This window comes from Sitophilus oryzae, unplaced genomic scaffold (genome assembly GCF_002938485.1).
Source record: "Sitophilus oryzae breed Bouriz unplaced genomic scaffold, Soryzae_2.0 scaffold_41_pilon_pilon, whole genome shotgun sequence".
NCBI lineage: Eukaryota > Metazoa > Arthropoda > Insecta > Coleoptera > Curculionidae > Sitophilus > Sitophilus oryzae.
The window spans coordinates 5134540-5148079 of NW_022146996.1; the positions used below are offsets into that span (position 1 = coordinate 5134540).

General features: G+C 32.9%; 1 protein-coding gene across 2 annotated transcripts in view; it reads right to left on the reverse strand.

Annotated features, from left to right (window-relative positions):
• LOC115885671 (homeobox protein OTX1 B-like) overlaps positions 1-13540 on the reverse strand; it is an 81943-nt gene that overhangs the window by 17227 nt on the left and 51176 nt on the right. The window contains exon 3 of one of the 2 annotated variants that reach the window (XM_030904653.1): positions 1809-1963. In XM_030904653.1, coding sequence (XP_030760513.1) covers positions 1809-1963 — 155 coding nt within the window. Of the gene's footprint in view, positions 1-1808; positions 1982-13540 lie in introns of both variants that reach the window. The other variant, XM_030904652.1, reaches the window with a different exon arrangement.

Consider the following 13540-nt stretch of genomic DNA (forward strand, 5'->3'; position numbering starts at 1 on the left):
CTTTTAGTGTGATACATTGCAAATTTGTTTTTCAAAAACCACTGAAAGGTTTGTGTGTATTTTAAGTTTTTTTTTCGGTGATATCAAAATATCCAGCATTTTCAGTTCAAACCAGTGATGGTGTGTGGTTCAAATGAATAGAGTGGCATATCAAATGTTAACTTTTGACATTGTCGAAAATGGTTTATTTGAAAATACATGCGATTCGTAACGACAATTTGATTCGAAATACCAAGTGTGTGGTACCAAATTATTCGCAAAAAATGATTTTTCCAAATATGTTAATGAGCCACCCCCATTTTAAAAAATTGAGATATGATAAAAAAATAAGATTTGGACATATTTTAACCGGCCAGGGCAACACTAAAGACTTATACTAAAAACATTACACTAAAAACATTAGGCGATTAAATATAATTTTCCAAGGCTTCTCGATTAAAAATTAGTGTTTTTAACACAGCCATTGCACTCTAGATTGAAATTTAAAATACAATTTTGTTTTAAGCAAAAATGTCAAAAGTTGACATTGTTAATAGGTTTATGACATAAATTAGGATTGATTTACATAGTATTCAATTGTTTTCGGTCACTTCGATAGAAAATGACTCTCTCAATATAATGACATATAATATGTTTCCTTTAACAAGAATTTCTTTAACTAAAGGCGCGTTTTCGTGAACCAAGTAACATTATAAAAATTGTTCAAATGAGTTGATTCATGTCTCAGTTGACTAGATAAGGCGGGGACTTTTGGTGTTCTAGTGGTGTTTTTATAATGGAGATGATAAATGGTAGATAGGCAGAAGAAAATTCTGTGATTTTTTTTAATATTAAAGGAAAATATGAGTGTATATGGAACACACAGAATCCGAAATATAAAATTAAGGAAAGAAATGTTTAGCTTAAGCCGAGCAGAAATAGCGTTACGCACACTGATAAAAAAGATAGACTTGAACTAAAGTCGTCATCATTCTTGAAAAAAAAAATTAGTGGCAAGAGTATTTATTTTAGCGTAAAAGAAAATATTTTGCCTGAAGAAAAATTCTCTTAACTCAAGAAAACTTGTTCTCTTGAAAAATTCGAAAATGTCTCTTGAATCTATTTTCATTCAACCAAGTGCAAGTTACTTTGTTTTAGATAATAACAAAAATACGCTAGGAAGTACTTCATTCAAGAAACATGGCCATTTTTCCAATAGCTAAATACTCTTTTGATGAAAAATAATAACGACACGCAATGACGATGACGAAGGACGGTATATACAATCAGTCGGCAGTCCGATCAGTCTCACGTCGCATTTCACAGATCGCACATCATAGTACGCATGGGTTTTGTTGCTTGGAATTTTGTATAATTTGCTTTTTAAACACATATCGTATAACAAATTAGTGATCGTTATTAACACGCATTTGTCATTTTTTATGGACAAATTTTAGGATATATGGATTCTTTAAAGGAGTTTCTAAAAAAATGAAAATTAGAGCATTTATTTGGTATATTTGAAGGTAAGAGACATTTACCTAATGCACCTGTATAGATAATGCATATATAACTTACTGATACCATAACTGGTAGATAGGCAGAAGAAAATTCTGTGGAGTTTTTTTTAATATTAATGAAAAATATGAGGATATATGGAACACACAGAATCCGAAATACAAAATTAGGGAAAGAAATTTTCAGCTTAAGCCGAACATTCTTTCCAGTAAGTTGAATTCCTGCGACTTCAACAGTTCACTTGGCTCGTGAAAACGTGCCTTAAGTCCCTTTAGTTTTATTATTATCATCTATAATATTTCGGTATTTACCTGCACCCTGGATTCTGCTACCCCAATTTTAGCGGCAACTTCTTCCCTCATAAAAATGTCGGGGTACCTGGTCTTGTCGAACAAAATTTCCAAGACTTGTAGCTGCTCCTTGCTATAAGTGGTCCGCTCCCGCCTCTGTTTTCTTGCCGCAACGGCTGGAAAATACGAACATACTATTGATTATTATAGAGCCAGTAGCAAATGTAGATAATATGATCAAATAGTTAATTAGATACCCACTACGTTTCTATGCTGGTTTCACATTGAATTGAATAGTATAAAGGTAGTAACAGACATAGCTACCTTTGTTGCGCAGCACATTAAAAAACTGTGCAACTTGATCTGCTGCAAGTGTGGATACTGAATACCTAGGCAACCTGCAACGTTACGATCGCAGCTTGGTTGCATAGGCTACTTTTTTGTGGCGCTCAGTTTAAGAAATAGCCGTGTGTGAACAGTTGTTGAGGAAGGTTGCAAGTGCAGCAATAGATTACTAATTAGTTGAAACTTTTACTGCGGACATCGGTACAGTATTCTGTTGGTATATGTATCAGCAATATATCTATTGGTATTCTATGCCCGAAATGTATACACTTTTTTTCAGTTAACTCCAGGATTTATATGTAGGTATTTAGTAAAGAATTAACCGACCAATTGCGATGTCGTCGTAGTCAAAACAAGCGATTTGGAACAGAGAACAAGTAAAATGTTTAATAGAATTTTTAAAGTGCCACTCGTCTTGAGCATGCAATTCAGTAAGTAAATTATTGAATGCACCCAACTGTTCGCGCTTTCTTATCCATTCCCCGGCCCACACTCTTGTTTTTTTTGTCGCTGCTTCTGTCTCATCCATTTCATCCACTCATCCACACATCCACTCATCCATTTAAAAAAAAACGCAACCGTCTCCCAAAAGGTACACACACGATACCTTGAGCTGTGGGTGGTGTACTGTTGAATGTTGCCCCTCCAAGGCTGCGGCTACCAAAATATGTTGCAAAAGTAGCGCTTTGATGTGAACATATGAAAAGCATGTAGTGTCGACCTGCAACTTTTTTAGGCAGCTGCTGCATAAAAACTGCGCAACAAACGTTATAGCTGTGTCTGATACTACCTTAAGTCTAATAATGAAAGAGTCACGAAAACGAGTAGGTATTAAAATCTTTTAAAATCTCAAGGTCAACCCAGTTTCTTGTTCTGAAGTCATATATGATATTAACTAGATTTAGTTCCTTTATTCACTCCATTTCAAATTTTTGGACACATTTATTATATTTAGAGGTTCAAAATTTCATTAATATTGATCTTCGATTGTACGGAGAAATCCCAATGATTTCCAAATTTCCGATCAAGAAACTTTAGCAAATTATGTCAATTCAAGTCAATTTTGTAAACTTTTCTTTTTCTTCTTGAAAGTTTTAACTATGCTATTTGTAAAATCGTCTTATTTCTCAATATTGAAACGGAATACTTAGAAAATAGAGGCTTTATTTCGTCCCGGTATTCAAAGCAAGGTTAGAAATTGGACATAAGCATCCAATAGCCAGTACAAGTAAGTAATTTGTGAGCACAGTTACCAGGAAGTACCAACAGAAGATATAACAATATAATAAGCCCATATAAAAAAAATATATAAATATGTAGAACTCTTTACCATTATCTAATTTCAAATATATCATACTGTATGTTGGACACCTAACAAATTATTTGTAATATACTAGTTTATGGTACCTTAATATGCTTTTTATTACCAAAATTTATTATGAGCATGGAAGAAACTGAAATATATTAAAATCTAAAACGCCACTTTATCTGAAGAAGAGAACATTCGACCAATGTGTACTAGTCATGACCTATGTATGTGAAACCTGGACACTTAAGACGGACGTTATAAGAAAACTGCAGGTTGCAAAATGCTCAATGGAAAAGAATATGCTGAGAATAACCAAGAAGGCCGTAAAAGAATAGAGTGGATACGACAAAAGACCCAGGTAACAGATGTCATCCACAGAATCAAATCCCTCAAGTAGCAATGGATAGGACACCTGGCAAGAAGGACAGACAACAGATGGATCACAAAAATGACAGAATGGTACCCACGAGGAATTAAGAGACCTAGAGGAAGACCAAACTTGAGATGTAACAATGATATTAGGAAATTACCAGAGATAACTTGCGCCCGCATAGCTAACAATGGACAATAATAGGCCCAATTATAAACAGAGTATCTAAATATGTGAGAGAGGCTACAACATAATTGGAAATGGTTTAATAAGCTGAAAATGATAGCAATGATGATGATTATGAGCACGTAACTTATCTATTATATAGGGTGATTCATGGCGATGGTGGGTTATACTGTGGTTATACGTTTATGGAAAACTGGTCATTTTTTTTTTGAAATTTTGAATTTTTAGATACAGGAACCTACTCCATCTAGGTATCTAAATTATTTTTAGCGTTACAGTGTTGCTGGTTCCTACTAAGTGGTAACATCCTTATTAGCGTCAATCGAAACATCCTGGATATTTATTACATTTTTAATTAATGTTGTTGCTCTCCCTGTGTTAATATCCAATCGGTTGATATAGACAGATCAATATATCGACTTTTGTTAATAAATGTCCCGAATTTCAACTTTAGAAACCTTCAATTCATGATTTAAACAATGCTTATTTAAGATCATGTTTTTATCAATTTTGCACATGTTTTGTTTTTTATCTCGAAAACTATTAGAGATAGATACAGCTTAGTATAATAGAAAAATGATGAGATATGATAGAAGACAGAGTTTTAAAAATATTAAATTAGAAAATCTCCAAGTTAAACCCATTTAGTTCTCATCTCGTCACTATTATGGAAAACTAATTTAACTAACATTAAAAATGTAACCGTTTCATTAAAACTTTTAGTTTGTACTAGCGAAAACAGCTGAGAAATAATCGTTTTTTTTTAAATTTATTGCCAAGCTCGTTGACAACCAAATGCGCATAATCAGAATAGCCAACTATTTCAATCTTTTTGAATCTCTCCGTATAAACACACAAAAGATATTATGCCACTTTGACTTATCTTGAGCTTATCTAAAAACCACCCACACAACACCCCAGTATCGTAATCTATCAATCTGCCAAGCTTCAATTCCAAATAATTAGATCTCTATTTCCATAGAAGCCCGCCGCGCGCCGTGCGCCATACATATTTCATAAACCGATCCGAGAAATATGTGTGTGCCTTAAGGAGTGTCATCGATTCATGGTACCGCCATCACGGCGGGTCCAGTACCATGTCTGGGTCCCGTAGAACCACCGCGCAGCTCGCTTTAAATCCGGATTACTCGGACCCCACAAACAACGAAATCAGTCTCAGTACAATGGCGACAGTACCGACAGAGTAAGAAACATTATTATATGGAGATAAAAATGAAATCGTATACACAGCGTCTCTGGCTGTTCTTCAACTAAACATTTTGAAAAAATTCTACATCTAGATAGCATTTTTCTAGTGCGGATAAAATTTACTAAAAGTTTTCAGTAAACGTTACTTCATTGTACATACAATTAGGGGGTGTTGATGGCACTTAGAATAAAACATTAAAGAGCATTGAATCACCTCCAAATTTAAACTGATCCACTCGTCTTAGTATTATAAGAAACCGTTAAAGTGAAATTTTTCGATGTTTTGTTATAGATCTGTATAACGTTCTGTTATAGCAACAAACATATATACAGGGCGAGTTTCCTACGATGTTCTCTATGGGTATCTCGGAAACTACTGGAGATAGAGAGTCGGTTAAATGGGGAAAGAATTGCAGTTTTGTGGGGTCATAAATATGCGCCTTTCAGATTTTTGAAGAAATTCATGGCTTACATAATAGATATTTCGAAAAAAACAAATTTCGGCTATTTTAAAAATTGTCCCTAATTCCATTATAAGCTATTTTAGACAAAAAGTTTTCAGTTAAAAGTTGTAGATAATCACATCCTTAATGAGATTGTGTCCTCCGTTTTTCTCTAAAGCCTGTAATTTTTGACATATGACACAAACCAAAGTTGGCCATGACTTCATAAAAAGCGCCATTTTTTAAGCTTTTCGGCGATATAAGCTATAATATGTTTTCTTCGAAAAATTACTGAGTTATAGCTAATTCTTATAATTTTTAAACAATTTCACATAGTTAGCCATGGAAACAAGTTCAATCGTCGTTGCTCTAAGAAATATCAAACTGTCACATCCAAACTTTGTAAGTTAAAATAAACAAAAATTGTAAATATCAATTTTTCAACTGAGGAAATGTGTGTAGGATTATTATTGGTTTAACTTTTCTTGACCATACATTTTCGAGGATACGTTGACCGGTGAATGTTGCGTTTTTTAGAGAAAGGTTTTCAAGACATATTAGAAAGGTTAAATTAGTTATAGCCAATTCTTATCTTTCTTGACTAATTTCACTTAGATTGCATGGTATTCTTATTCTGTTATAATTTATAACTTATAAATGTCAGAATATCTTATTAAACGGTTCTTTACAATGTACATTACACGAACTAAAACTTAAAAAAATAATATCACTACATACACTTCAAGTTATATTAGAAAATGTTCAAAAAAATCCGCCATTGTTTTTAGTTGAATCTTTTTAAAACTGAATTACTACCTATTCTCACAGAAGGACCGGTCGACTTAATTAAACTTCTCTCGTACCGCCACTTCGAGTGCCTCTCTTAATTCATAAATTTTTTTAGTTTTTTGTAAACCTTCTCGTTAACCATACCGCATAAAAAAAATCTAAAATGGATAGGTTAGGTAATCGAGTCCCATGCAATTGGTCCACCTCTTTCTTCCCTGAGTCTAAATAATTATGATATAAATAATGTTTAACATTTCTTTCATTTTAGGGAGGGTCATAATGAAAGTCAAGTTGGAACCACTCTATTGATGCGCGAGTATCTACACGCTTTTCTTCATTTGAAAAATTCATATTTACAATTTTTGTTTATTTTAATTTACAAAGTTTGGATGTGACAGCTTCACATTTCTGAGAGCAACGGCGATTGAACTTGTTTCCATGGCTAACTAAGTGAAATTGTTTAAAAATTATAAGAATTGGCTATAACTCAGTAATTTTTTGAAGAAAACATATTATAGCTTATATCGCTGAAAAGCTTAAAATATGGCGCTTTTTATAAAGTCATAGCTAACTATGGTTTCCATTTAAAAAACATATGTTTGTGTCATATGTCAAAAATGACAGACTTTAGAAAAAAACAAAGAACACAATCTCATTAAGGATGTGATTATCTACAACTTTTATCTGAAAACGTTTTGTCTAAAATAGATTATAATGGAATTAGGGACAATTTTCAAAATAGTCGAAATTTGTTTTTTTTGGAAATATCTAGTAAGCCATGCACTTTTTCGAAAAGCTGAAAGGCGCATATTTATGATCCCACAAAACTGCAATTCTTTCCCCATATAACCGACTCTCTATCTCCAGTAGTTTCCGAGATACCCATAGAGAACATCGTAGGAAACTCGTCCTGTATACATTTAAGCTAAATAAATTCCGTCGTTAAATAATAAAATAACTAAATTATAATTCATGGAGTTTTTCGTGTATAAAAATATATGAATGTGACTTGAAATAATAATGACATAAGACATAATACGTTTGTTTACTATACAATCCAAGGGACATGACATGGTTTTCTAAGGTTTAAGAAAGAAAATTGGTACCGTTGGTTCGCTACCGTTCGTACCGTTGATCGATTTTATTATTTACATGTTGAACTACCATTCTATTTAAATGATTCGGATGCTGCCAGCTTAAGTCTATAAAAACAGCGGTATTGTTCGGGTCTGATCGCTAGGTAGTAGGTACCAGACCAAGATCGCTAGAGAATGACATGCGAAGACTACGAAACAGCTCAGATAATCTGAGCGATATGGAAATCGATGTTGTAATATAATATCTATTCTAATTTAGTATATGACATTCCAGATTCCAATATAAATCCACTGAAATAACAAATGTCGAACTTGCAATCCCAGTGAGCAAAGTTTTGTCACATTTAGGTGACATTAGGGAACAGTTACGTATCTGATAACATTACGGCCTGATAACGTAACAACGATGTCACCTACAACACATTTTCCTTAAAGGAATAAAATGCTCACTGGGATGTTTTAGAAAAACAAATAATATGTTCAATTTGACAAAAGACAGACTAAAAAAATATTTTTTTTATATTTGAAAACATACAGAATGCCCAATTTAAATAAAACCTAAACTAATTAATAATGCTTTCCTAAATCGCAGTTATTTTACTTAGCTTGACGTTTGATATTTGTATGGTAACATTTTAACTAAAACAAAAAAATAAGTACTATGTATATGTGTTTCGGTATTCTGTAGTAGCTCTGTTTAATGATTTACTGCACATCCATAAATATCAACCATACTATACCGAATGCGTCTCAAAAGTGGCTCATCCATATAACTTTTTTATTTATTCAGATAAAACGAGATTTTTTAAGTTAGTATATGACATAAATTAGGATTGATTGATGTATTCAATTGTTTTTGGTCACTTCCTGTTTAACCGGAAATTACTACAACTTTTGATTCTTAAATGACACCCTCGGTATTTTTTTACTTTATTGGATAGAAAATGACACTCTGAATAGAATGACACATATGTCAATTTTTGACATTTTCGCATATGGTTTATTTGAAATTGTATTATGAGGTTTATAACTACAATTTAACTCGAAATACCAAAAGTGTGGTACCAAATTATTCGTAAAAAAAGCTTTTTCCAAATATGCTAATGAGCCACCCTTGTTCCCTTTGAAAAAATTGAGATATGATTTAAAATACGATTTGGGCTTCTTTAAACCGGCCAGGACAAAACACAAAAAACATTAGACAATCAAAATTTTTTTTCCAAAGCTCCTTGATTAAAAATTAGTGTTTTTAACACAGCCATGGCACTCTAGATTGAAATTTAAAATACGATTTTTTTTAAATAAAAATATCAAAAGTTGACATATGATATGTAATTTTATTCAGGGTGTCATTTTCTATGGAATAAAGTAGAAATATACCGAGGGTGCCATTTAAAAATCAAAAGTTGTAGTCATTTCCGGTGACCCAAAACAACTGAAATACAACAATCAATCCTAATTTATGTCAAATACTAACACACCAAATCTTGTTTTTTATCTGCAAAAATGAACGAATTATAGGGGCAAGCCACTTTCGAGACGCACCCGGTATACAACAGAGATATTTGGTAAACATTAGTAGATAAAATACCAATTGTCCAAATATATCGAAAAATAGCTAATCTAATTTAAGTCCAGAACCCTTCTGCGGCGTTGCAAAAGCAGTCACAAGAATGGCGACAAATCAGAGGGTGACCAACAAATCGCCTAGGCGAAAGAGTTCATTTCAATCAGAAGAAGACCACATAATAAATTTTCAGTCAGTGCAACAGCCTGGCAAATGTGCAGTTCTTTTTACTAGAAGACTTTTTTGAAAATGATAGACTGGAGAATGCAATCTAAGAGATCAGAAGAACTACAATAGATCTGAAAAGATCACAGTGGAGCAGGCAGCTACCTCAAAAATTTAATCTACTCTAACCATTCCTCAAAATTGGGAAACAAAAACTAATGGAAACGCACATTTAAAACAAACAAAACTTAAGAAAATCGTCACTCTTAACGCGGAAGCACCCTCTGAGAAAATAAGGGGAACGAATCCAACCGTCCCAGCCCTTAATAGTTTACATTTCGCGCATTGCACAACACCAGGGGCTGTGAAAATTCACGGTTAAAGTACCCCAATAAAACGGCGCTGATTGAATTTGACACCCCACGAACTGCGGCAGCGCGCCTTCTCGTTCATTGGCCGGCAGCTGACTGGTTCCCACCGAAATTTTTAGTTCGGGGGGCGCAAATAATGCGGTTTTCCCCCCTTTAGAGAGGCTAGGGGTGTCGATAGTATGTGTACATGGGCACAGTCGGCTGTGTTGATGTTATCTTTCACTAGAAAACGAGGGAGATGTAGAGAACGTCGGGTATTTGTAGAGGGAACGGTGATTTTTTTCTTTATAAAATAAACTCAGTCACTAAAAAGTAATAATTCATCTTTCCTTATCAAACAAGATATATACATAGACGATTCTAATATAGCTCCGTAGCAAAGTCTTATTATCATTTAGAGTCTTTTAGTATTATTATTAGACAGATGTCAGAAGTTTCAAATTTTATTTTGTATCTAACGATATGAGGATAATAACATCCACGGTTATGTTCAAAATTCCAATAATAGTGGACATCGTCTGTAACTGTTAGTTGTTTAACTGTTAACTAAATAATATTTATTTATTATATGTGTTTTAGAGAACATCTTATCCACGCAAGATTTTATACAGAGTCCGGCAATAGTGCGTCGGGCATCTGTAGGTCCTAGAATAAAGAAAAACCTGGGAATTTTGTTTAAGTACAAACCTAAAGTATGTTCTGGGATGTATTTTAGGAAAATATTTTAACATCTACAGGATGGCTCAAAAAAGTGAGTGGATCGGGGGATTTTTAAATGGAACAACCTTTATAATATTGCATTTTTGGCTTTCCTTTCAGATAACTTTACATAATCATAAGATATGGGTAAATATGTTTCGACAGTAAATAAAAATATATATAAAAAATATATATATTAAAAATACAAGAACAGCCCCTATATCAAAACTATATTAGGTATTTATTTTAGATATTCTGTACTTTTCTATAAATATCGTAATCTTAAATCATACAGAATGTTCAAAATTCTACTATAAAACTATATATTCTAATATACCTAACCAAACCTACCCCAATTTGTAGGTACCTGTAAAAATACATTTAAAAATTACGTGCATTACTTGCGGTGTTGATTTGCAAACATGGAGAAATTTATTCCAAGCAAGATAAAAGGTATTCTTAATTTAAGAGCGAAAAATATACTTTTTCCTCAGCTACTGTGAAAAGTCTAGTTACGAAATGTTCAAATAATACGGGAGTTGGAGAAGCTACGATTTATAGAGTTCTGAAAGACAGAAAAAGCTGCCTGATAGCACAGCGAGAAGGGCCAGGGCCATAAAACATCATAAACCATAGGCGCTACAACTTTTATAAATTCCATCAGCCGATTTTCTTATTTAATAAAATAAATTGCTCACTTTTGAATAGCCCGCAATAGATTGCAGCAATAAAATGGTTCGCTTTTTATTACGTTGGCTTTTTATTATGTTGTTCTGCAGTTATTTTGTGGTATAATAGCTACCTGATCACATTAAGGTTAAGAACCCCCCCTCCCGATTTATAGATACCTGTAAAAATATATTTAAAAATTGCGTGCATTACTTGCGTTCTGAAAGACAGAAAAAGTAGAACTGATTGTTGATGACTGTTCGAGAGCATAAAGAAGACATCTGCACGCCTTTTCCTTAAACAACTCTTCATAAAGTTCAGAAAGTTGTAAATGAAGACGAAAACTTGCCGGTCATGGGAAGAAAAAAACTTTGGACAACTTTAAAGGAGATGATTTCTCGTAGGAAAAGTCAAACCCGAAGTGATTGAACTCATTGACACGGAAGATATAATTTTTTGGAGAAGGCAATATCTAAAGGACATTTGTAAATAACGCAGGGAAGGAAAATCTATCTTCTACCTAGATGAAACTGGGCTGAATGAAGGATTTTGGAAGGATTCTGGTAAACAAATCTGGCAACACAATACTCGTGAAACATTTTTAGAAGGATTATCGGCTGATTTGAAAATCGCTTCCGGGAAAGGACGCAGACTAATTATAAATATATTGCGAAGTCCATCTTCAAACGTGTCAAAGTTGTCTGAAAATGAAATTATTGGTCCCATCTTTTGGCATGTCACACTGTACACAAGAAAACGCCTTTTGTATTTATAATGAGGGTCTTGTGGTATAACGCTTTTAGAAACAGAGTATAGCGTTTGTTGTTATGGTAACTATGTGTTTTAGAATGTTTGTATCAATTTTAGTAAGTAAGTAATAGTCATTAATAAAAGTAAAATTTGGAGCTTGTGCCATAAGAATTTGCAAAGGTTTTTTAAAAACCATGGAAAATGCAAGAAGGTAATGATGGTATTCCTGCAGCAACTGGTGCATAAGCTCAAGAAGGAACCACCCATTTACTGACTGCGAAGTCTAAAGAACGAAAAAAATAACTTTATCCCACTAGTGGATAAAATATCACTTTAAATGTTCCATATGAGTGGATGAAACCCGAATTATTGTATGGTGGATAATAGTTATTTTTTATAAAAGACGATAAAATGGTATTTTATCGTCGACCGAAAAGATTTTGAATGAATATAAAACAATATTTTTTTCCATAGCGAGTTACGTTTTAAAAAATTTTCAGAAATTATTATTTCAAGGAATTTATTACGAGTAGGAAAATATTGTGCTGGGTTGGCATTGGTTTCTATGTAATTTGACAAATAAATAAAGCTGTCTCTTTAGTTGTCAGCTTTGAGTCAATACTTTTTAATTCTCTTTCGTGTCGATTGCTGATTGAATTGGAGCCAGAAATGGCTCAAAACGAAATAAGGAAATTACCAACAGATATTCCGGCTGAGGTGACAAATGCCATATTCAAACTACTTCCATTTAAATACCGAATAACTTATGAAAACGAATACAAAAATTTTCAAAAATGGAAGCAATTAAAAAACGTGCGAGAAGAAATAAAGTTTTTAACCTATCGTCGCTGTTAAAGTATCATTTAATCTACCCTTGCGGTTAAAGTACTATTTTATCTACTATTTTTGATAAATATGAGGCAAGTGTAACAGTTGTTATGGAAAAAATAAATAAATCCGCCAAGAGAAATTGCTGTAAATGATTTTCAAGTTTGAAAGTAAAAAAACTTGAAATATCAAAGAAGAAGAAATAAGAAAACACAAAATCAAAAATTCTCCACTCATATAGAGGACCATAATGACTTGCATAGTGCTCACTAGATGGTGTTATTTCTAAATCTTCCAAATAAAGCTGCTTTTTCTCAAAAAAATCAAATAATTTATATTACAGTTAAGGATATTGAAAGCGTCAAAGATAAAATCTAGACCCGTATTTAAATTAAGTAAGTTGATACTGGTCTCCGGAATTCGAAACGTCGGATTAGAAAATTAATTTTGCTGTTTTGGCAAAGTTTAAAAAAAAACACTTTAAAAAAAGTTTTATAATGAAAAACCTAATTTTTCATACGCCTTGAGGCGAAAAATGATCGATGACTTTTAATAAGATTAGTAATCCGATTAGTAATCAAGAAGCGAATATAAATTTATTATCTCGGTCTTTTTTAATACTACTTTTTTAGGTTAGGTATGATCGTCATTATCGCATCTTACACTAAGCAAGAGAAATTATATTAATTATACGAAAAAACTAAAATAATTAACATTAAATAATAATTTGTAATTTTGAGTTATTTAAATCGGTAGAAATCTATAAAATTATGGTGTTTAAACGATGCTAGAAAACTCAGTAGCGGCACTGCAGCACTTAAATATGACTGAATCTAAATATATAACCGTTGATTAAAGAAATATGAAGATGCGCATCCTTATGGGCGATTTCCGAAAATCGATGGGAAACCGAAAATCTCTCAATTCAAGTCTAGCTAGTATTACATAATTAATAA